Here is a 22,669-nt window from a genome sequence, read left to right as displayed (position 1 = left end):
TTAATTAGATGGGAATTCCCGCTGCCCATGATTACCGAGACAATAGGGGATTTGATGTCTTTGAATGTTTATTCTCTGATCACTAAAAAAAAAAGAAAAAAAAAGAAGCATGCTACCATATTTCTTTTAAAAAGTTGAAGATCAGTCGACAAATCCATGCAGGGAAAAGTTCAGAACAACAAACCACATGGGGGAAACTAAATAAGGGCCCAATCCAGCTGCAGGGCTATCGCGAGAGAGAGAGAGCGAGAGAGAGAGAGAGAGAGAGAGGCGTTGGTTGCCATAGTAACGACAGCCCGACACAAACGCCCTAAGCAGCACGGAGACAGGAAACATGACGCCGCCGGCGAAAAAGCTGAAATATTGAAATACAAGCCGTGAATTATCGAGCTATTCCTTATAATTGAAAGACAGTAAAGTTAAAAAAATAAATCGACACGTGAAAGACTGACTGTGCTATCCGTTAAACCAAGGAGAGCACAAGGTAAGTTCACGGCAGGGTGTGAGTGTGCTGTACCTTTAAGTTAAGTTTAGTTGGCACTGTAACGCAGGGTAACAACAAGCGCTGGTTATCTTCACCAACTATCAGGTTTGTCTGCCACCTTTGCTGTAGTTAAAGTTAAAGCCTTTTTAGATAAGTCACCACTAACTTTAGCTTTTAGTCAAATGACTCTTTACATTCTCTTTCCTGTTATATGTGTAAAAAACACAACGTTTGTGTTGACGTTAGTATTAGTTAATGTGTGCTACTGGTCCACATTTCTCTATTTCATTCTTAAGCAAACTTAAACTTAAAACTTTACTATTCTCTGCTTTAGTAAAGTTAGTTTGGACCAAGATAACCCAGCAACAGGAGTGAACTACTGTAGGAACATGATGTTTTCTCCAGCCATTGTTGCCAAATAAAAAAAGAAAGATGTCCACTGCTGTTGCCAGGGGGGGTTTTGTTACCTCACCTGAAGTCACTGTGTTGAAGCTGGAGCTTTGAAAGCTACTCCTACTATAGTATGAGGCAGTGTGTCTACAATATAAACCTTTCACATCGTTTCAGGAAAAGCACAGGTGTAATACAGGTTTTAATAGTATTAATGAAGACTTTATTCTTTACTTTTGCCCTGATATTGTATAAAATTGTACACAGCTTCAAAGGGAACTTACTGTAAATGTAACTGAGCCATCGTTAGCAATATTACTCACACCTGTGCTCTTCCTGCCATGTTAAGTAAAAACGCTCTAAAAACAGCTTCATAATGTTTTGTAAAAAGATAGTTCATTTGTTAAATGTGCACATTTTCAGAATGTACTTATGGTTATTATACTATGATTTATTGGCACTCTAAATAGTCTCTTAGGTAGCTATCATGTAAGTTGGCTTTTTCTAATTTTAGTCGGCTGTGTTGTACTGTTTTACAGCCGGGTGGGTAAAAGTTTCCTATAGGGTACTAGCAGATGAGATGTTCTTTGTTAAGAGGATACTCACCTTGAGTGAAACCTACAACAGTTAATCACATCGCCGCCAAGTTGCAGGGCCAGGCAGCTGTGTTATAACTGTTATAACGATATATTATATCATGCCTTACTGGCTAATTTCCGTAATTGGCTTTTACTGGTAAAGAGTTGCCAGCCATTTTTCATGCATATCAGTCTGCCAGATACAGTTTAAACACACACGATCACTTGTTTTAACAGCCTCTTGTACATTTGAGCAAATCTGCTCCTGCTATTTTGCTCATTTCATTGCAGCAGTATTCATTTATGGCAGTGTGTGATTCAGCCTGGGCCCAGCGTGATAGCCAATTTTATGCCATTACTGTCGGTTTTTATTGCAGAAGAAAGTCTTTGTAAAAAAAAAAAGAAAAAAGACAAAAAAAAAAACGAAAGACGGAGGAGGAATACCTGAGACACCAGAAAGAAGAGACATGAATTTAAATGACTTTGTGGTGCTCCCTAACAACAAGGCGAAATCCGTCAAGCTCAATGCCAGGTAAGATGAGATAAGATCAATGATGTGATTTAAGGCATTAGGTAGAAGCCCATTAGGGCTACTTGGCTGTCATACTATTTCCATCTGTCCCCATTCAAATTCTGCCCAGACAATGAGTTTTTGACAGAATGGAGTTTCAGACAAGTTAACCATGTGACCTGGATACTGAATCAGTGCAGTGTATTTGTTTTCTTCATATTGTCCAATACAAATTGATTCCAGTCTCCTACGTACAGTAGTTTCTCATTTGCCAACAGGTAATTGACTTAATTGATGTCTGCCTTGGTGGTACCCCAATCCAGTGACTAATTGATTAAAGTATTGATCAGTCATGGCAACAGGGATCTGCTAGTGCAGCAGATGAATTGAACGTATTGATGAAAGCCTGGCTGTCCAATCTGACAGAGTAGGTCATTTGTATGATTGATCGTTCTAGATTGATTGCATATATGTGAGTGTGTGTGTGTGTGTGTGCGTGTTGCCATAGGAACCTGCAAGAACTGCAGATGGAGACGGTGACTCTGGCCCAGGAGAGCGAAGAGATGGAGGAGAAACTGCAACAGCTGAAAGAGAGCATGAGTAAAGAGAAGGAGGAGAGAGGGTGAGTATCTGTGTTTTTGGTTAGTGCACTAGAAAAAGAGGCGAAAGGAGAGGGAGATTCGGTGAACAGGAGAGAGGTGCAGACCTCAGTCAGAATGTGAGAATAGTAAGTAAGATAGAAGAAGGCAGAAGAAGGAGATAGGGTGAGGGAAAAGGGGAACGAGGGAGTAGAAAAAGTATAGTTCAAGTTTTAACTTTAACTTTAACAAATCATCTTATTGCTCCTTGTGTTGTCTCTATGGATGAAGCCATCCATCTGTCAGTGTGTTGGGCCGTCAACACTTTAACGCAGAGCAAGGTATCTCAACAACTATATGCCCGATTCTCATCAAATCGAGTACTGGGATATATACAGTATTTTATCTTTACTATTATTTATTTATTTATTTATTTATTTATTCATTCATTCATTCATTCATTCATTCATTCATTCATTCATTCATTTATTTATTTATTTATTTATTTATTTTAAAATTGTGCCATTATCCTGGTCACAGTAACTGTAAATGTGGAAATTACCCAGATTAATAATCCTCATAGAGATGGGGAGGCAAGGGACACAAGGATGCCATTGCCAGGATTTACAGCATGTAAAGAGAGGGAACAAAAAGACAGAGAAGGAAGATGGTGAACTAAAAGGAAAGGGGGAACTGCTGCGAGAAAATCTAAGCAAGAGGAACTGAGGGACGAATACAGTGATTTGGGAGATAATAGGCTTAAGTCTAGATGCTGAAAAAAAAGTCTAGACTGTCAAAGCTAAACACATAGGGAACAGAGCAGGTGACTAATGGAGAGACAAGAGTCGGTGAGAGAGGTAGGAAAGTGGTGGGGAAAGCTGTAAAAGAGCACGCAACAAGAAGGTAGAGACACTAAGTAATAGAGATAGATAGAGGAGGAGACCAAATGAGAGAGGCAAAGGTCGATGACTTCTCTACCTGTAAAGGTCAAGAAAAGGTTGCCATGGAAGGAGAAAAGGAGCAGTCATAGAAAAAGCTACTCATGGATGAAGTAGGCTCATGCACATATAGTGGACTATTCTAAAGGTCAGTGGAGACCTACAGACAGGTCCTAACAACTTGTATGCAGCTATACTCGTATTTTCCCCTCAGTAGAATAGATGGCCGACAATATGAAAGACATTAATGCCAGGACATGTCAAGCACAGACTGAGGACATTAGAATAAACAACATTAAACTGAAAATACACCAGGAAAGCATTTATTGTTAAACTAAGCTTTAATATAAATAGAAAACAAATACTACAAAAACAACAAATATTGATTTTTTTCTTATTTTCCCCAAACATAATCAAAACTTCAAGTCCACCTGTCTGCAATGTATTCTGATTGACATGCTGTTTGTTTGGTCCCTGTTTGCAGCTATATTTCCAATGAGGCTGAATTTGTTTAGAACATGCCATGCATTACCTGTCACAATTCTTCAGTCTAATTGCAGGGGATTTACAGAAGCTCACAGATTTTCTTGCACAAAATGTGCAGTGTTGCCCAGCCGTTACTTCTATTTATTTCTGTAAATGCCTCCTATATAACTAATTCATTTTAAGACGCTCAGGCAATGGTAAAGGTAAGCATTGTACAAGTCAGAGGTAAAGGTGAGAAGTAACTTTTTTTTTAGAATCTTAGTTTTAGTTTTAGTTTAGCCGTGTTGTGCAAATTGCTGCAGAGGCTTGTAAAAATCACACTTTAAAACAGGTGAACCATATGTTATTTCCCGTGATACTGTTCAGTGAGAATTCATATCACAAGCTGCTGCTTCAGTTATGATTTGAGTTAAGAAATGAGAAACAAAACAAGGGTACGCTTGTGACAAAGAATACAGTATTAACATTATAGATAAACATTTTAAGGTCCAGTGTGTAAACATTTTTTGTCACGTTTTTTGCAAGTTTCACGGCCACTGTAGTTTCACCTACACACTTGCAAGGAAAGGGCAAGACAAGGTGGTTGCAATCTGCACCTTCACCACTAGATGCCACAGAAAACCCTAGGCACTGGACCTTTAATGCATTCTCTTGCACAACCATAAATCAGCCGTTCTAGTAGAGCATGGTAAGTTTGGACTTGGAGATGGAACTTGGCAAGTTCATCTCTTGAGTCCTATTTGCAGTTGTCAATTGGACTGTACTTTGCTAGAAGTTGACCTGGAACACTACTTTGGCTGTGGCTGATGATGTTTCACATGTCACAAGTGTGGGAGCACAAGTACAGACAAGAACATAGATTGAAAAAAGGCCTCTTGGCGTATTTTTTGTCAGACAAGTCTGGGCTTAACTTGGGATCACGACTGTGATCGTGTTCTCTTTGAGGTAGATTTATTTTTCCCTTGTAAAGGCCAGGCCTGCACATAATGAAATTGCCTGAGTAACTGTGCAAACTGATAAGCAATGGAAACAGACTTTTCTGCTCATTTCCAACATATTCTGTTTCCAAGTTCTTGCTTCTTAAATGACAAATGATGGGTGTTATCGTGACAACAGAGATTGCGATTTGTCTAAGGTTCTGTTTTGATGATTAACACTGGGCAGAGGTCTAAAGCAGGTACGTTTTCAGTGATAAACATCTATCAAGAGGTTGTAGATGATGCATGTCAGTGTGTTGGCTTCTATGGGGCCACATCTACTGAAACTGATTTATGGGAATCATGTGTGAATCAATTCTATAAAAAGGCTGTCACACTGAGAGGTGGCATCATCAGGTTCTCGCACAGACATACAAACACATATTTACTCAGCTGTACATTGTGATTTTGTCTACAGTATGTTTTGCAATCAGAAAATGATTGGATTTTGATTAGGGTTGGACATTGGGCTTTACATCATTCTTAAATAAACAGGCACATACACGGCGACACAAACACATGCTCCAGTAGCATACAATTATATTGGCCCCTTACTTTTTTGTGTGTAAGTATCTGTGTGTGTGTATAAGACTACAAGACTTCACATTACATTCATTTGATATGAATTGGATAGTTTACACAAACATGCACGCACACAAGCGTACACACATTTCATTACACAGTATGTACCTGGCCCATTACTGCGACTATTATCCAACAAATTCAGACTGAGGGGCATCCCAGCCTGTATATGCAGAAAATTAATTTGCAGAATGAAAACAAACACTGGTTATTAATGTGATTGTTTTATTCTCTGCTCTCAGTTCACCTAATTTCACTGATAATGCAGAGATGTGTTACACAATGTGAAGTTATGGAGAACAGCTTAATAGAGGTATATATCACAATTTATGAGCACATAACTCAGAGACAGCTTTAGGGAGAGGCAGAGTATGTATATTACACACTGAATCCTTTGAATAGTAACAGCCAGAGAAAGAATACAGACACACACACACACACACACACACACACACACACACACACACACACACACACAGTAGAAGTGCAGCTAATTACAATTAAGTGATTTAGAGCTAAGGTACGATGAGAGGCGTTTGTTCCACATGACGTATTTCCATTGGTTCAAATTCCTATATCATAAACAAACGAGGAAATGCATACCATAGGTTATAATTGTAGGTAAATATATTTGTTATTTTCGGAGATGATTTTTTTTTGTTGGGTGTGTGTGTGTCCTTGTATATGAGTACTGCTTTGCTTCTCGGCGCAGGCATAGCTCTAATTAAGAAGCCATACATCAGTATGAGGAGAGGACCATCTTGTCCAGGCTGCACAAACGATAAGCACATAAACACAGTGTTTCCTGTCACACTGAAATACTGCAACATTTACCGCTCCACCAGCCCCAAGATACGACAAGGTGTGTGCGAGGCTGCCTGTGTGTAACATTTGATACCACTCCTCCATAAATAATGACACTCTGTTGTTTGTGTTTTTAACACTTTGCAGGTTTCACAAGGTACTACACTTTTTAGTTCTGCCTGTCTCCTGCTCTTTGATCAGTTAACACACACTCAGCTCTGACACAGGACAGGAGTGCCTCCTGCTTAAGCCCTATAGTATGTCTTTGAAATATTACTAGCTCAAGAAGGATTTTACTTTGTGTGTGAGCCAGCTTGAAAGAAGTGGAAAGATACAGCTGGAATTCATGTACTGTATGTGTGAGAGGTGGTGTGTGAAGGTTGGAGAAAAATTCAACGACAAAGTGTAGGTAGATGATATAGTGCACTCTGGACTGAAAAATGATAATATCATATTAGAGTTATTCTTTTTTCTAATCTGAACTATCCTTTCTACAATAGAAAATTAGTCAACCTTTCTTTTCAAACAGGCCATTGTTGATTAATAATGCTCTGCTGATTTGTTTTTTCGTGTGCAGTGGTGTCACTAATCAGTCTTGACTGTGCAGAGCTGTTGTCAAGGAGAGTGTAGCAGAACATTTTAACACCTTTTTCATTTCTTGTGCTACTGCTGGGTACAGAGGAAGAGGGGAAGCAGGGACTCACGGCAAGTCTTTTGTGACAGCTGAGATGGGTCGGAAGATTAGTTGTGCTACCTTTTATATTTAACTACTGAGCTGAACTTACTCTCAAAATCCAGATTTTTTGTTGCTGCATGTTGGTCATCATTTTTGATTATACAGTCAAAATAGTGAGCAGAAGACAACGGAACGTACAAGAAACATTTGTAGGAGATATGATGAAGCTGAAAACACATGAACTCAGATTGAAGAGGAGCAGTCACGAAGTAAATTACATTATTAGGTACGAAAATAAAACAGATACGCACGTCCTGTCAGGCTTTTAGAATTGAACTCTCTACATGAACGTAGCTGCAGTTCCCTCCTACCTTTTATCTGAAAGTTATGCGTAGCGATGCAGCAGCCTCTTGTGAACTTGAGATGCGAAACTCAGTTTAACAGTTTGAATCAATTAATTGGTAGCCTCGAATGAAAAAGAAGAAACTGTTTCTCATCAGTTCCTCTCTGATTGACATGGGAGAAGGCAGGAAGGATGCAGGGTTTGGCGGTTGATCAGGTGCTCTGATGTGAAGGTTACCTGGATTTTCTCTAAGCTCCCTCCCTCAACATCCTTTCTTCTCAGAACATGCGAGTGTATCTTTGACAAGTCTTTACTGGAGATCTTCAAGCTGTGATTTATGCTCAGGCTGTGCAGTGTACTGTGTGTGTTATGCACCACTCTGTTTTTCCCCTCTCTGCTTTTCTCTTAGATTGCAGAGCTCGCAGAGTAGATGAATTGTTCATCTTTGTCTTAGAGTTGGGCTACACACACACACGCACACACACACACACACACACACACACACACACACACACACACACACACACACACACACACACACACACACACACACACTCTCTCTCTTGTTCCCAGCCAAAGAATAGGCGAACAAATTCAGTTTGCTGAGAGGTGGTGTGGTATAATCAGTTTGTGGAGAGTACACAGGCGATAATAAAGCCAGACTGGTGGCTTGGGGCAAACGTAGTACATCATTCTCTGTTTTGGCCTGCCCAAAACGCAGATTTAATGTAGCTTTGTTTTTAGGCCTACACTGCTTACAGACACAAGCTCTAGCCTTATCTAAAAGTATATTTGAGGTTTCCCTTTTTCCTGCTTTCTCTGCTGCCGGTCTCTGTGCTGTGCTTTTCTTTCAATCGGCTATTTTGCTACCTTTTTTACTTTTATTTCCTTCCTTTGTTTGTTCTTATGTGTAGTTTGATTTGTTTTATTTGGCGCCTGTGAGCACCTGTATCCACACGTGTGTCGACCCTGTGACTTGCTCATGCTGGAGTAAAGTGTGTTAACTTTCGTGTTTACAAGATTCTATGTCTGAATGATTCTTGCCTCTGGTAAGTTTCCTTCAACCCTCTGTATTTTTACCCTGTCCTCTTGTCTCACAGTGGGAGAGAGGGAATCAAGGAGGACACGGTTACTTTGGCACTGAACTTCAAAGTGGTGTGAATTTGCATGTGTGTGTGCATGCAGGACACAGATGTTGTCAGCTCTCCCTTTGGGTGAGATTCATCAGTTAAAGGTGATAGCCGTGTGTACGTTTGTGTATATGTCATTGTGTCAGGCATAAGTATATCCAGGTACGACAGGCGGTATTTGCCTTGGGTTAACATTGAATCTTTTGGTGCCTCTTCTCCTTTCATTGCAATATATCAGTTTTATCATTTAGAAATATGCGCTTGCTCTAAGCTAATGTGAAACTGTACCCATCACTGCGTTTCTTCCGCTTTGACTTTGATGAATAAATGTTTTTTGACAAGGTGGCATTAGGTGTCGCGTTTGATGTTTGTTTCCAATGTGCAAGCTGTGACTCGGAGGTTGTCATCTGCTATCCACCCACTAGACAGTGAAAGGTGCACGGCAATGTGTGATAGCGGTGTGTGGACATCCGTGTGTCTGTGTGTGTTTTTCTTCTGCGTTATCAGGTGTTATCAGGTCACTGCATGTCATTCTCACTGCATTGCTGGCTTTGCATAGACTGAAGTCAACAGTAATATCATCTTTTTCTCCCTCGCATATGCACAAACACACACACATAAATTGAGATTAGGGCTCTCACAATATCGATACAGCAAAATATTTCACGATGATGATATTGTTGTGATATATTTAGAAAATCTGATAGAAAAAGAAGCTAGTGTAGGGAGGCAGAGAGAGAATCTAAAACCATAAAATCAAAAATTGTGAAACCAGAATTGTACACTTTTGCTCTGTTACAATTACACATTAGTGTGAACCACAAAGCGAAACTGGAATGAAATGGAAATTATTTAAAAATATATTATCATGTGTGTATTATTAAGAGGATATCAATTTTGCATTTTATAAATATGACATCAATACCGCTCTGTCGTGACACATCTAGTTGATATAAAAGTGCGTGTGTGTGTATGTAATGTGTCTGTATGTTTCTTAAAACAACTTAAAGTCATAATTATTTTATAGTGCTTGTTTACTCATATGTGTATGTGTGGCTGTAATTGAGTGTGTTTCCGTGTGGATTAGATAATGAGATTGTTGCTAATGTAAAGTCCACCGAGATACACAAACAGACACGCACACTTCATCTCTCCAGGCTGCCTGTCCTGAGGGGACACCCTGTCATCCCACACCGACAGGGGTGTGCCTCAACTGTCTCCCCTAGCGACAGTACAGTTGCCAAGGTGATGTCACCAGGGTGATTACCTGACGCCCACCCTCAGTGTCAGCAGAGCACCGCAACAGTGTCAAGGGTGTTGGCAACTCTTGCCAGCATGTACACACACACACAAATAGAGTCAGGCTTCCTGTGCTTTGACAGGATGCCAACTCAATCCAAAATAAACTTCTTTCAAAGACAGCCAGACATCACAATAGCATAAATAACATAAATAATTCAACAACATGAGCATGAATAACTCCCATCTAAATAAGAATCCCTCTCCATTTCTTCACTTTCTGCAAATGACAGAAGTGTACGTGCACCTGTATGCATTAGCATTCATGTTCTTGTATTTGTATCGTCATCTCTGCCTGCGTGTGTTTTTGTTTGAGTTTGAGTCTTGTAACCTTTCATGTTCTATTTTTATGTGTCAAGTTCAATAAACCTCTGTTATCTCCAGCGAAATGGAAAACACCATTTGGTCTGAGACTAAGTCACGCAATGTGAACGTTTAATCTCCTATGACATTGTACATTTATGATTGCTGAATTTATGTTGGCAAAGCCAAATTCTTGTGTATATGTAAAGGTGTTTGGCAAAATACATTATAAGAACTCACATTACACACCCTTTTCTGTCTAATGACACACAGTGTATTTTAGAATTTATGTTTTAATTTTTTTCGTGGATTTAGCTTGAGGGACTTAGGATTTACATAGTACTGTTACACTTTTTTCATGCTATTATTTTCTTTTACTTGACATCAGTTCCTTCTCCCTCTCTTAAGCCTGACACCAATATTAAAATGCTTCAGTCTACTTCAATGGATTAAAATAAATTAATTCTGAGTTTACATCTATCCAGCCTTCAATGGAAATACAGGAATAGTAAGGTGTTACCTTTCAGTTTATAATAAATCTTTCAAGTGTAATACAGTTTAAGAATGCTTTTGTTTTTTGTTTTTTGGCATCTCCTCCATTCACAGTGCTTTATGGGTCTCTGCTGTATGCTATGGGAACAGTTATACCAAAGCTCTCAAATATAATGGGAATTTGTCCTAGAAAAAAGACTGCATATCAGAGTGACTGTTTGTGGTTATTGAAAATAGGTCTTCATGAAAAAAGAAGCATAAAAAAATCAAATCAATGTAAAAACAGATGTAATCACAATCACTCTTTTAACTTTTTCATCTGTAGCTGAATGACCTATCCATATCAAATTCAAAGCAGAAGTATTTCCTAGTGACATTTTCTTTGTCTGTTTAGGCATTCTGGAGGATTTAGATGGAAGTCTGGACAATGTGTTTCTTTAAACAGCAATGCTGTAACAAACACCACGAAGAAGGACAAGGAAAACAAACTCCAAAAGGTACAAGAGAAATCACTCTATACATCTTTAGATGTGTGTATGATGTGTTAATTCCTGTTTTCATGTACACTGTGGATGCACCATGCATCTACGGAGAAGTGTACAGTAATAGCACTCCTTTAATGCACTGAGCATAGCAAACTTGAGATTGCACTTTGCACCCTGTCCCTTGATTTGAGAAGTTTGTGCACCGTATCTCAGGGGAGAAACCCTAATATCTTTGAGTTTACTCTAGAAAAAAAGTAACTCATTTTCTAAAGGTTACACCTGCCTGAGAGTAAAAAAAAAATGAGACAGCCCCTGTTCTGAGCAGTTCGTAAATACAGTTCATAAATACAAACTTACCTACACCTCCATATACACGCAAAAAAGCCCATGCAGGAGTGTTAGGAAGCTGAGAGCTTTCACAAACTGTCATCACTGATTTGTCACTCCTGGCTCCTACACAGCTGTCAGCAGGCAAGTTGAAGATCCGAGTGCTGAAGGATGAACCGCTGACAGGTGAGTAGATTTCAGATACAACCTGGGCTTCAGCTATGGGTTACCTGCCCCAGGTACTCAAAGTCCATTGGTCCTTTGATACACTGCCCTGTACTGAAATTCTTACTACCCACCACATTTAGCATTCAAGAGCACAGTACCCTGGAAACTGGTAAAGGTTCAGTGTCTTGCTCACAGTTACTTCAGTGAGATGGATACTGCCATCACTGTGGAGTACGCTTGTTAAAGATTGATCTCTGTAACCAGTAGCCAACCTTGGCAGAATTATTAATGTTTTGAACGAAAATGATGTACTGATATGTGGTAAATGTATACAGCAGCAATGAATCCAACTTTCTTTGTTGTATACAGTCATTCATAATTGTAACGGGTGATATATTCTTTGTTTAATTGTTTAATTGTTTAACAACACGTCATTCTTGTAAACTTATATACTGTACTGTACTTTTGACACTGTTGAGTCTAGGTGGGTTGTCAGTTTCATGGATATAGTTGAAATGTTAAAAGTGTTAAATAAAAATCCCCTTGCAAAGTGTTAACAACAATGTACTTACTTTTTTTCTTTAGCCCCACCTCAGCCAGCGCCTCCACCCCCACCTCCTCCCATCGGTCTTCGAACGACAAGAAAAAACAGGCTGAGGGGAACATGCTGTGGACAATGTGAAGTCAAGACTGCTGGACTAGTATGCGCACAAACAAACAGAGATAGACACACAGACAAAAGACTGTCATATTTATACTGAAATTTTGCATCTTCAGTTGAAGATTTCCTCTCTGGATAGAAAGCTTAGTAACTCATCAAACATTCATCTGACAAAAAAACACCCCTCCCCCCAGAGGCATGCTTTTTGAGGTCTCTAATGAGACAACAAATCTGCCTTTTTTGAGGGATCAAATGTCACAAGCTGATAAGTCTCTTAGTGAGCTGAGCTCAGATGAAATGTTTATTTGTATATTTGCAAATGAAATCCTTACACTTTGATTTACATGTAGTTAAAAAAGCCACCATCCTGCTTCCCTCGTTTTCCTTGCGTTATGTATTTTCTTTCTTTCTTTCTTTCTTTCTTTCTTTCTTTCTTTCTTTCTCACTCTTTAACACATTTTTTCGTCTCTCCTCCTACCTTTTTCTTTTTGCTATATCCCTTTTTGTTTCTGTCTTTCTCCACTCTTTCCATCTGTCTTTTTCTCTCCTCTCCCTGCCTCGTTGTCCCTCTGCTGTCCTATCTGTTGGTCTATCTGTGTGTTTGTGTTTGCACTGATAACAGTTTAGCTGGAGCCGTTCATCGATACTCGAGACCTCTGAGGGCACCATTGTTTATTCTTTCTCGCTCTTCATCCACTACTGCTCAGAAGGAGGGACTGGTCTGTGACTGTATGTGTGAATAAGAGGGAGAGAGACACAGAAATGAATGAAAAATCATACTGTGTATAATGGACTGTGGCAAACTGGGCTAAGTAATGCATGCTTGATGATGGGACACTCCCACATCGCCGCCCTCTAGATCCTCAGCTACTCATGTGTAATTCCTATCCTATGTCCAACCGCGAGGCCAGCACAGTTTAGTATTGAACAACCGAGGCTTCTGAGAGACAGAGAAGACACGAGAGCAATGAGGGACAGAGAGAGATTGATGGAGGGCATGAAGGAGAGGGAGGGGTTAAAGTCATTGAGCTGACAGCCACCCATTTTTCTGCCCCTTTTGTTGTGTAATAAGTTATTTTAAGTGCAGCACACACATTGCATTAAAATGTAATGTGGTAATTTGCTTGATAATGCCTTTGATGATGATGGTGCTGAATTGTTCAATGAAGAGCCCAGTGCCCCCAATGCCCCATAGTGATGGGCTTAATGTCAATGCTTATAGTAGTCTGGGCAGACACATGGGCTGAACACACAAATACACACAGTGCACTCATACCCACACACATACACATTTTGGATAGCCCTCGTGCTCTGTAATGAAGGCAATAACGGCGAGCATTACGACTCTATCTCTGCCATTCTGTCTGGAACGGCACTTAAGCACACACGCACACACAAACACATATAGACATCTGTGCTCGTTTTAAACTATGACTCACACATATTGGCATAGACTACTAAAAATCACATGTGCACACACACACACACACACACACACACACGCACACACACATTGCATGCCTAGCCTTGTGCTGTATTTCAGAGTCATCCAGGCATGCATAGCACAGGAGAGCACAGTGATATGCCACTTGCAGCCTGATAGGGATGCCTAGTCCCTGGGGAGTGGCTGTAATTTATCCTCAGGCCTGAGCGTGTAAATAAGGCCCTGCTTTATGGGACCATTAAAAGGCATTGTCACAGCTGTAGGCTGGCATGTGCATCCACATACACACACAGACACACTGATATGCGTGAGAAAAATTAAGTAAGGCGGTAAAAAAGAATGTTACAAACAAATGCATTGATTAAAATGTAATAAAGAACTAAAAGAGAGATGAGGATGAGATGAACAAGTAAAACTAATTATTGAATCTGCTTGCAGAAATGTGCCCTGTAAATCTTTTGTTGATCCGCAATAAATTAGTTTATGGTTTCGTTTATTGTATTGCCTTATTTAGCTCAATTATCTATTACAGTTGGCAATTAACAATCAGGTAAAGAAGTAGCAACTATGCAAATAAAAAGAAAGGGGACTATGAATGAATATTCTAAGTCATTAGATCCAGATACTGTGTATATATCACACTGTGATAAAAAAAACAACAAACAGAAAAACAGTGAAAGCCCCTCTGTGGATAAGTTCAATTCACACTGTTCTCTAAGAGAGCCCACTTAAGTATACTTTCTGAATTTGACATGGTATTGATGATGAAACCATGGGCCATACCGAAAAGTAAACCTCCATGTCAAATGAAGGGAGCCAAACAAATGGTGTCTGTTTGTTCTTCCTTGAATTTTAAGAAGCCACGTTCCTTTTCTCTCTCCCACCCTCCTTTCCACATATCCTCCCCACTCATTGGCTTTCTCCACTCCTCCTGTCCTCGCTTGTGTGCTCTGTCCACCCGGTCTAGGCCTATCTCCCTAACCTGCTGATGCAGGGACTTTTCCCCACTAATAAGACCAGAACCTCACAGATAGATATGATAATGACCTCCCTTAAGATGCATTCACTCTCCCTCTCCCTCTCCCTCTCTCTCTCTCCCTCTCTCTCTCTCTCTCTCTCTCTCTCTCTATCCTCTCTCACATACACACACCATCACCACACACCCAATCACCCCACAACACCCCACACCACCACACACACACACACACACATACACACACATTGCAGCAATCTGCCAGAGGATCCATTTCAATATTCATCCCTCCTGTCAAAGTTTGTTTGGCAAGGTTTAGAGGAAAGGGAAAGATATTCAGCTTAAGGTTTAAATATTTAACAAATATTACGTCTACTTGTCAATACAGAGAGTTACATGCGTATACACACTGTACGTGAACACACATCATCATTTAAAAAATCTGCTCCTCTGATACATACAAAATAAGAACACAACTCTTTCCATCTCCTTCACATATTTTCACACACGCTAACAAACACTGACTTCACTGTGCGTCTCTGTGTTGTAGAGGTGTGCTGAATGCACAGAGGACTACTGCGTTGGCTGCTTTGCTAAATTCCACCAGAAGGGGGCACTGAAGCTCCACAGAATGATCCCCATTCAGGTGAGCGTTCAGGTCCCACGAGCATCATCTAGTCTATCTCCTCTCCTCTCTGTGCCTGCGTCTCTCTGTCTGTTTCTCTCTGCATCTCTTTCTCTTCCATGGATACTTTCAATAATATCTGTCCTGGACCTATCCTCCTTCTGCTTCACTCATTCTTTACTCTTTCTTTCATTCCTGACTACATTATCTACCTATCTCTTGTCTTTTTTTCCCTTTTACCCCTTTGCGCCCTCATATATATTTGTATGCGCACAAAAACACGCATACACACTTACACACACAGTGTTAACACATTAGCACTGTTTTGCTGTGTCCAGCTACCTGATAACAAAATGGATGTTCCTCATTAGCAAATACCTTGATCACAAAAGCTCATTCTGGTCACTTACATTAACACAGTCACACACAATCTAAGACCCAATCATACACTCACATGGAGTCAGAGAACAGAGACTAGACTTCAGGCAGTATTCAACCCAAGACCAGCAACAGCACTCTTCAGTCAAAGATAAAACAGAGAGACAAGACAGCAGGTCAGTGACAGAGAGTTTAATTAAGCCAACACACTTGTGTTGGATCCACAAAATGGAAAAGGATTCTGCAGTACATCTGCCTAGGATTCTCGTAATTTGACTAACGGTAACCAAAAAGCTACGAATGACAAACGTTAAGTTTGTACATTCTGCATATCCTTTAATTAAGTAAATTTGGATGAGGAAATAAATAGGAGCAGACAGCTGATTCATGTGCTACAATTAGACATGAGTGTGTTGTTTGGCACTTTTTGGAGTAGCTACGGAGTAGCTATGGAAAGCTACGATGATAATTTAACGTATTAGAGCAATGTTTGCACATTGCCAGAAAACAACATGTCTGACAATTGTCACAACAGATCTGCAGACACAAATCTCAACGTGTACTTCTGTAGATAACAGACATGAACACACGAAGATCTACTGTATATGCTGAAAATGCACGCTGGTATAGAATACACGACGCAAGCAGCTGTAACCACAGACACACAAACACACACTCAAACAACGTGTTGTATTTATCAAGCAATGGTCCATTAAACCAAATTTATACAGAGCATATTTTTATCAGGGGAACCTAATTTTTCCAAAGCTATACCAAATACCCATAATAAGTTTGAGTGTGCTGTGTTGTTAAAACCACATTTACATATATGGATTTTTAAATATTTACATTTGATGTCAGTGATATTTAGCAATATCTTAGTGATGGATAAAATCAAAGTACAGGGTGTTAAGCAGATTTGTGTCAGCCACTAGAGAAAGGAATTTTTAACCAACCAGTAAACATGCTGTTGCCTAATAGACATCAAACACACTAATTTCCTGCTTTTGGCTTTGCTTGAATAAACTGCTTATTAAATGAAGTCGTTCTTTAAATTATCAATGATTTGTGATTTGGAGAAGTGAGTCCACTCATGTTTTCTTTGTTTTGCTTTTCAGTGCTTTTAGGAGCACTGTCGCATGCCAACCTGTTATCAGGTCCGCTGCTGCATATAACCATGGTGACCCATGATATCATTGTCCTACTTGGTAACAAAGCTAAATTTACTGGCTCATGCAGGTGACTGGAGACTAGAAGAGAGAAAGCAAAAAAATATTTATATTTTATTTAATATTTTCATTTTCTTTCACGCAGACAACATGTATACACAGTGAGACAACTCTGTGAAACCACACAGGACAACTGTCCCTGTCTGTATGTGTTCATATCTGTTTCCTTCTTCACATCTGGCTCACATACATACATACATACATACTGTTATACAATCACACATGCAAAACTGTGTGTTTTGGCAGGACATAAAGATTGGGGATTAAACACATGCAGCTGACGCAGGCATCTCTCTCCCTCTGCTAATCCTGTTTCATTTGCCTTGGAAAGAATGAGGGAGGCAGTGACAGTGAAAGAGAGTAGGAGAGAGAAAAAGAATATTAATTTCATCAGTACGCTGTGTTGGGGCTTTCGTTAGTGCTTCATCACCTTGTGTTTCTAACCTCATACACACACAGTCCAGGTTCAATTAATGTAAGGCAGTCTTGGTATTTGATTTAGTGTAACCTGTGTGGAATATCAGATGGGTGTAGTATGCTGTCTCAAAACAATTCTGATGTCAGGTAACATTCAGTCATAGTGCAATATTTAAAACGTAAATAAGTGGACTTAATTGAGCTAATTTAAATTGTTATATTGCCTTGTCTCTTGTTGCAATTCTCCATCCATCACATTTCTGTCTCTTGAATGCTGTGGAGCCCCAAAGGGAAATTTTCTCCTTCTCCCTAAATGGCAAGTTGAAATGTTGGTTCAACTGCTGAACAGTATCCTGAAGCTGATATACTAAGGGTTGTGGTTGATACTAATATGTGGTGCCTTGAACCATATAGTAGATGCTCTCACAGAACTACAATCTCTTTGGGCACAATATCTGTTTCAACGCAAGCTGATTATGATTGTGAATGGCACATGTACAGGGCTTGCAGAGTGTCTCCTGAAATCTTCGAGTTGGTTGTAAGTGAAAGTGACGGAAGTCGTCTGAAGAAAGAAAAGACAGCTTGACAGAGAAGTTCAAAGCCATGCTCACTCTTACATCTCCACACACCTGGCCATTGCATGGAGCTGGTGTGATTGTTGGAATTGTACTTTTGGAAAAGTTACAAATTGGATTCAGCCCCTTCTAATTACACACACAGAAAGGGTGTTGCAGATGCTGTTGGATGATCTGGCAAGCTTTTAGTTAGTTTAGCACCTGTAAGGCAGTTGGCTGGTAACTACAAAGAGAAAAAGAAACTATAAGAAGGGAGGCTTCAGTAGTTGCAATGCAAAGATTTTCCTTCAGAGGGTATTAAGATGAGGAAAGTAATGTCTCCAGGCTTGTTGGATTGTTTGCAGATAAAGATTTGATTCTCAAAGATTTCATGGCCATAGGCTAGTTCCCTCCCATGAGATACTGAATGAACTAATTCAACACATGGATAGAGTGTCACTGAATGAGCTGCACTCTCCTTTCATCACTGATGAGGCCATAGATATTTTCTGAGAACAAGTCCCTGTCTTTACCAGATTGTTATTATTACTGTGAGCAACTGTTCAGGACAAGATGCAGAATCCATCACAGGCGAAAACAAAGAGCTCCTGACCAAGAGACATCAAACATATGAGAGCGTTTCTGCTCTGTAGAGGAAATGTTTCGTGTTGTGAAAAGAAGTGATCTTTTGCCATTTCTCAAGTGTCTTAGTTCCCACACGTCCTGGCTGACACACATTTGTTTGTCTGTTTCTGTTGGACACCTTCAGTAAGCAGGATAACGGTCTATTGATGGGTTAACCTCAGCAGCCCTACTGGTCTGTGGTGATTAATGGAACAGAATAATGAATGCAGCCTGTGGTATAGAGAAAAACAAGTGTGTACTTCCCATTTGTAAGTGGGAAGTACACACCTATTGTTCTTTCAGAAAAAAGGATTGGTGGTAATATGTTATTGGGTGGAATTTGTCAATAGATCCGTATAGCTTTGTGGTTAAAATGGGATGTACAGCATGTGCATACGTTAACTCGTCATTGTTGTGACTTTCAAGGTTATGCTAGTGAAGTAGGTGTGAGCACTTAAAATGATTAGGTTGTGTCCTCTAAATGGGGTTCATGGCAGCTATTTCAAGTGGCCTCATCTCATTGCCTTTATGTCATTAGTGCACATTAAGTAAAACTTACTTGGAACTTGCTTTAATTATATGAAAGTTTGTGGAAAAGTTGTGGCCGATTAATCTTTTGTCTACATTTGAACAATTCTGACGCTTTGTTGTTGATCACAAGTTGTAGGCAGTGGTACAACAGCAACACTATCAGGGCTTTATTTTTCACAGCTTTACTAAACTAAACTAAAAAAAGTAATAATATTTTTTACTGCTAGATGGACAGAACACGTTCTTGTTCTAGTAGTGCTAACATTCAGTGCTCATTCATTTAATTGCTCAAGGGAAATGAGCAATCTTGTAAAACCTTTATGTGAAACATTCCAGTGGAAGTAGTTGAATCGTTTCAGTCTCAAAATATTTCCTAAGATTGCCTTGTACAGCCTTTGCATTTAGGTGATTCATAACTGACTAATTTCTTATTTTATGCATTTTATTTTATTTTATTTTATTTTATTCACATTTGCTTCCGCTTCAGTTAATTACCCTGCTTTTTTATTTTGTACATTTTATATAAATGTATCACATCTCTATCAACAGCTCTGCCATGACTTCAACGTTTATGAATCTTATAATTTGTCAGTTTTTGTTGACACTGTCAGAAAGGTAATAACTCACCTTTATGTTTATTACTGAGGGCGTGGTGTGTGGTGGCGTTGTACTGGAGTGCATCATATTGAATGTTAAGCCAGGGTACCTGGAACACAGGCGGACAGGAGAGAAGAGAACTTGCAGACTCCACTTGAACCCAGAACCTTTTCGCTTTCTCTGTGAGGTGACAGTGTTAACCACTTTACCACAATGCCACCCCCACACAATATCATACATACATACATGCATACATACATACATACATACAAGATAATTAGATAAAATGTAATGTAAGGATAGAACTGGCTATTCAATTTCCAGTACTACAGAGGATCCATCCTTATCATTATTATTCTGGTGGCTCCAATGAGCTGAAGGTATATTTCCAATGTGCCTTGATTTGTGATATTGCCATCCTGAGGTAAAAAGGTACTATACAAAAGGTACTTCTGATATGTATTATTATGTAAAGGTCCTTAATAATTTAATATTTTTTTTCTAGATTCTTTTGATTAGTTTTATTTTTGAATATCTACCCCACTATGAGGGAATTCATGTTTTTGTATTCTGTGACATTTATGGTATTTTATGGAAATGTATGCATTCTGGATCTATTTATCCTCTGTAGTATTGGAGATGGGATAGCTCATTTGGTACTCATTAACTGTATCTCATTATCTTATGGAAATAGAAAATGTAATATTTATATCTAATATTGTAGGGTAGATTTATAGTTGCTGTTGCCTGTTACTTTTGACTCGTGAAGTGCATTTCTTTTGTAGAACCTGTTGGATTCTCTGCAAATCAGCACCTGGTATTTTAAAGACTCACCTGATGGCAATCAAAAACAGTTGATGGAGAAAGAAGGCAGAGCTGTTGTATTAGACCAAATAAGACTGGACCTAATGAAATGAGCATTGAGTGTATGTAATATACTGTATAGTATATATCTCATATATGTGATATGCTCTGTTTTTGCAGACAGATCTACAGACTCATGTGAGCACTCTGGATGTTGTCAGCAGCTTCCAGAAACAGATAAACCCTGGCTCCCATCCTGGTACCTTTACAAGTTTTAATCCCAGTTCCAAACCCAATCCCAATCGCACCATCAAGTCCAATGCAATTACCATACAAGAAGCTCAGAGCCCAGAGAAAGGATCTAAGGCTGGGGCAAAAACTATGCAATTTCACCCTGATCCCAGTCAGGTGGGTAATCTTTATTGTTACTTACTGCATTAAGTCACACAGTATGGCGTATGTGATCAAGGGCTGAGTTTAGGATGAAGAGTACAGTTCATCAATTTACAAGCAACATACAGTATATACAAAACATACAAACAGAAAGCACTTCCACACACTTCTCTTAACCTACAAAATGACACAATAATGTAGAAACCACTATGGTGGCCCATTTAGTGCATTTGCTCTCCTGCAACTGAATAGGAAAAGGCTTGTTTTATTGAGTTTTTGGTGAAGCAAAAGAAAGCTGCTCTTAAAAAGAAATAACAGGGGGGCGGCGTTTAGCTCAGTTGGTAGAGCAGCCACCCATGTGCGAAGACTCAGTCCTTGCTGCGGAAGCCCAGGGTTCGAATCCTTGAAGACCTGTGGCTCTTTCCCGCATGTCATTCCCTGTCTCTCTCTCTCCCCGCATTCCTGTCACTCTTCTCTGTCGGAAATAAAGCTTAAAAAAGTAAAAAAAAAATCTTACAAAGAAATAACAGTGTAACAATAATTCGACGAGTCTTACTAAAGGTTCAGACACTCTGCAAGTGAAGATGGGACTTTTATTAACATTGCTATGTCCAGAGGGTTTCCTCTGGACAAGAACATCAGGTCAAAGCCCACCAAGACACCTATCCTCCAAATCTTGTGTGTTTTGGAAATAATACATAATCTTTAATTTATTAAAGCTAAGCTATATTCAGCAGTTTAGCAAGTTTCAAATTTGTCCACATCTTGTTATTTTATTAAAATGTTTAGGAGAATACATAAAAAAATATGCTTTACTTTAACAGCGATGGTTATTGACCCATAAATGAAATTTCTCTCCATATATGGTTCACTTGCTGTGACAATACAGCAGGCACATGTCAAACACGCCTCTGCACCGTGTGTGTGTTGCCTCTGCACCATGTGAGTCAATTTAAAAGACTTCAAACAAACCCTAATTGATGCTATGTCCACAGGCTGTATCTACAGGCAGGCTTGTGAACTGCTTGTACCTTTGGACTAAAAAATGCCCCCCAACAGTCTAAGTCTGGGAAGAACAGTTAGATTGACATTTAGGACTCTTTACACCACAGAGCTCAGTTGACCTTATTCACACAGCAGTAATTTCAAACAGTTGTGGTCAAAAGGTACTGAGAAGATTGGTATACTGTATATAGAAATCTAGTGTTTAACTTATAACTTAAGTCCTGTGATACGTCGAATTTGAAGATAAATACATTAAGGCATTTTCAACATCACTTTTCAAACGTGTATCGAGAAATGTGTAGTCAAGGACATGGGCAAATTTGCCTGTAAGCAAACTTTAGAGACATGTTTTCCTTGTCTTTGCCAGCAGAATCAGCAGACAATAGTGTGCCAGCAGCATTGAGAATCTCATTAACTGCCCCTGCCATAATTTTGCACTCATCCATCAATTAATATCTAGTAAACAAATTAGATTTTTTATGTGTTAGTTTATCAGAAAACAAGTATTTGATTTATGTTACCACTAACCTTCAGTAATGATATACATGTACAGTAGAGAAGCTGCCCTTTCTTACATCACACATTGGCCATCCATTACTATTAATAAAATCATGAGATATTCATTTTGTTGCAGGTGTTGGCTGTGAATCAGAAAACAGTGGAATTGACTGAAGAGGGTCCGAAAAGGGAGGATGCAATGGGATTTCCTGCATCTCTTCTCAGAGGAGAGTACAATGAAGAAGAGTCTGCAAGATCTTTCCAGGAGGCTCTCAGACAGTGGAGAGGAGAGAAGAGTGACGGAGCAGAAGAGCCCAGGAGTGAGGAGGCAATGTGGACACCTGTCCGGCCAGGTGACCTGCAAACTGCATAGGCATGGCTGTAG

General features: G+C 39.5%; 1 protein-coding gene across 1 annotated transcript; it reads left to right on the top strand.

Annotated features, from left to right (window-relative positions):
- Window positions 1-266: 266 nt before the first annotated feature.
- zbbx (zinc finger, B-box domain containing) lies at window positions 267-22,657 on the top strand. The gene is made up of 10 exons (XM_027280312.1): window positions 267-484; window positions 1,830-1,984; window positions 2,472-2,585; window positions 10,966-11,068; window positions 11,518-11,569; window positions 12,137-12,252; window positions 15,180-15,275; window positions 19,634-19,771; window positions 20,569-20,796; window positions 22,421-22,657. The coding sequence occupies exons 2-10, from the start codon at window positions 1,920-1,922 to the stop codon at window positions 22,655-22,657; spliced, it is 1,149 nt and encodes a 382-aa protein (XP_027136113.1). The 5' UTR covers window positions 267-484; window positions 1,830-1,919.
- The last annotated feature ends 12 nt before the right edge of the window (window positions 22,658-22,669 follow it).

This window comes from Larimichthys crocea, chromosome VII (genome assembly GCF_000972845.2).
Source record: "Larimichthys crocea isolate SSNF chromosome VII, L_crocea_2.0, whole genome shotgun sequence".
NCBI classification, from domain to species: domain Eukaryota; kingdom Metazoa; phylum Chordata; class Actinopteri; family Sciaenidae; genus Larimichthys; species Larimichthys crocea.
Note: the sequence above shows the minus strand (reverse complement) of the source record. Positions and strands in the feature narration are given on the sequence as shown.

What these genes read in the sequence shown, in the direction of transcription:
- zbbx (XM_027280312.1), top strand. Translation starts at nt 1,920, where the DNA reads ATGAATTTAAATGACTTTGTGGTGCTCCCTAACAACAAGGCGAAATCC. An exon ending in AAAGAGAAGGAGGAGAGAGG is followed by an intron (nt 2,586 to 10,965) that starts GTGAGTATCTGT and finishes TTGTCTGTTTAG; the next exon opens with GCATTCTGGAGGATTTAGAT. An exon ending in CTTTTCGCTTTCTCTGTGAG is followed by an intron (nt 19,772 to 20,568) that starts GTGACAGTGTTA and finishes CTGTTTTTGCAG; the next exon opens with ACAGATCTACAGACTCATGT.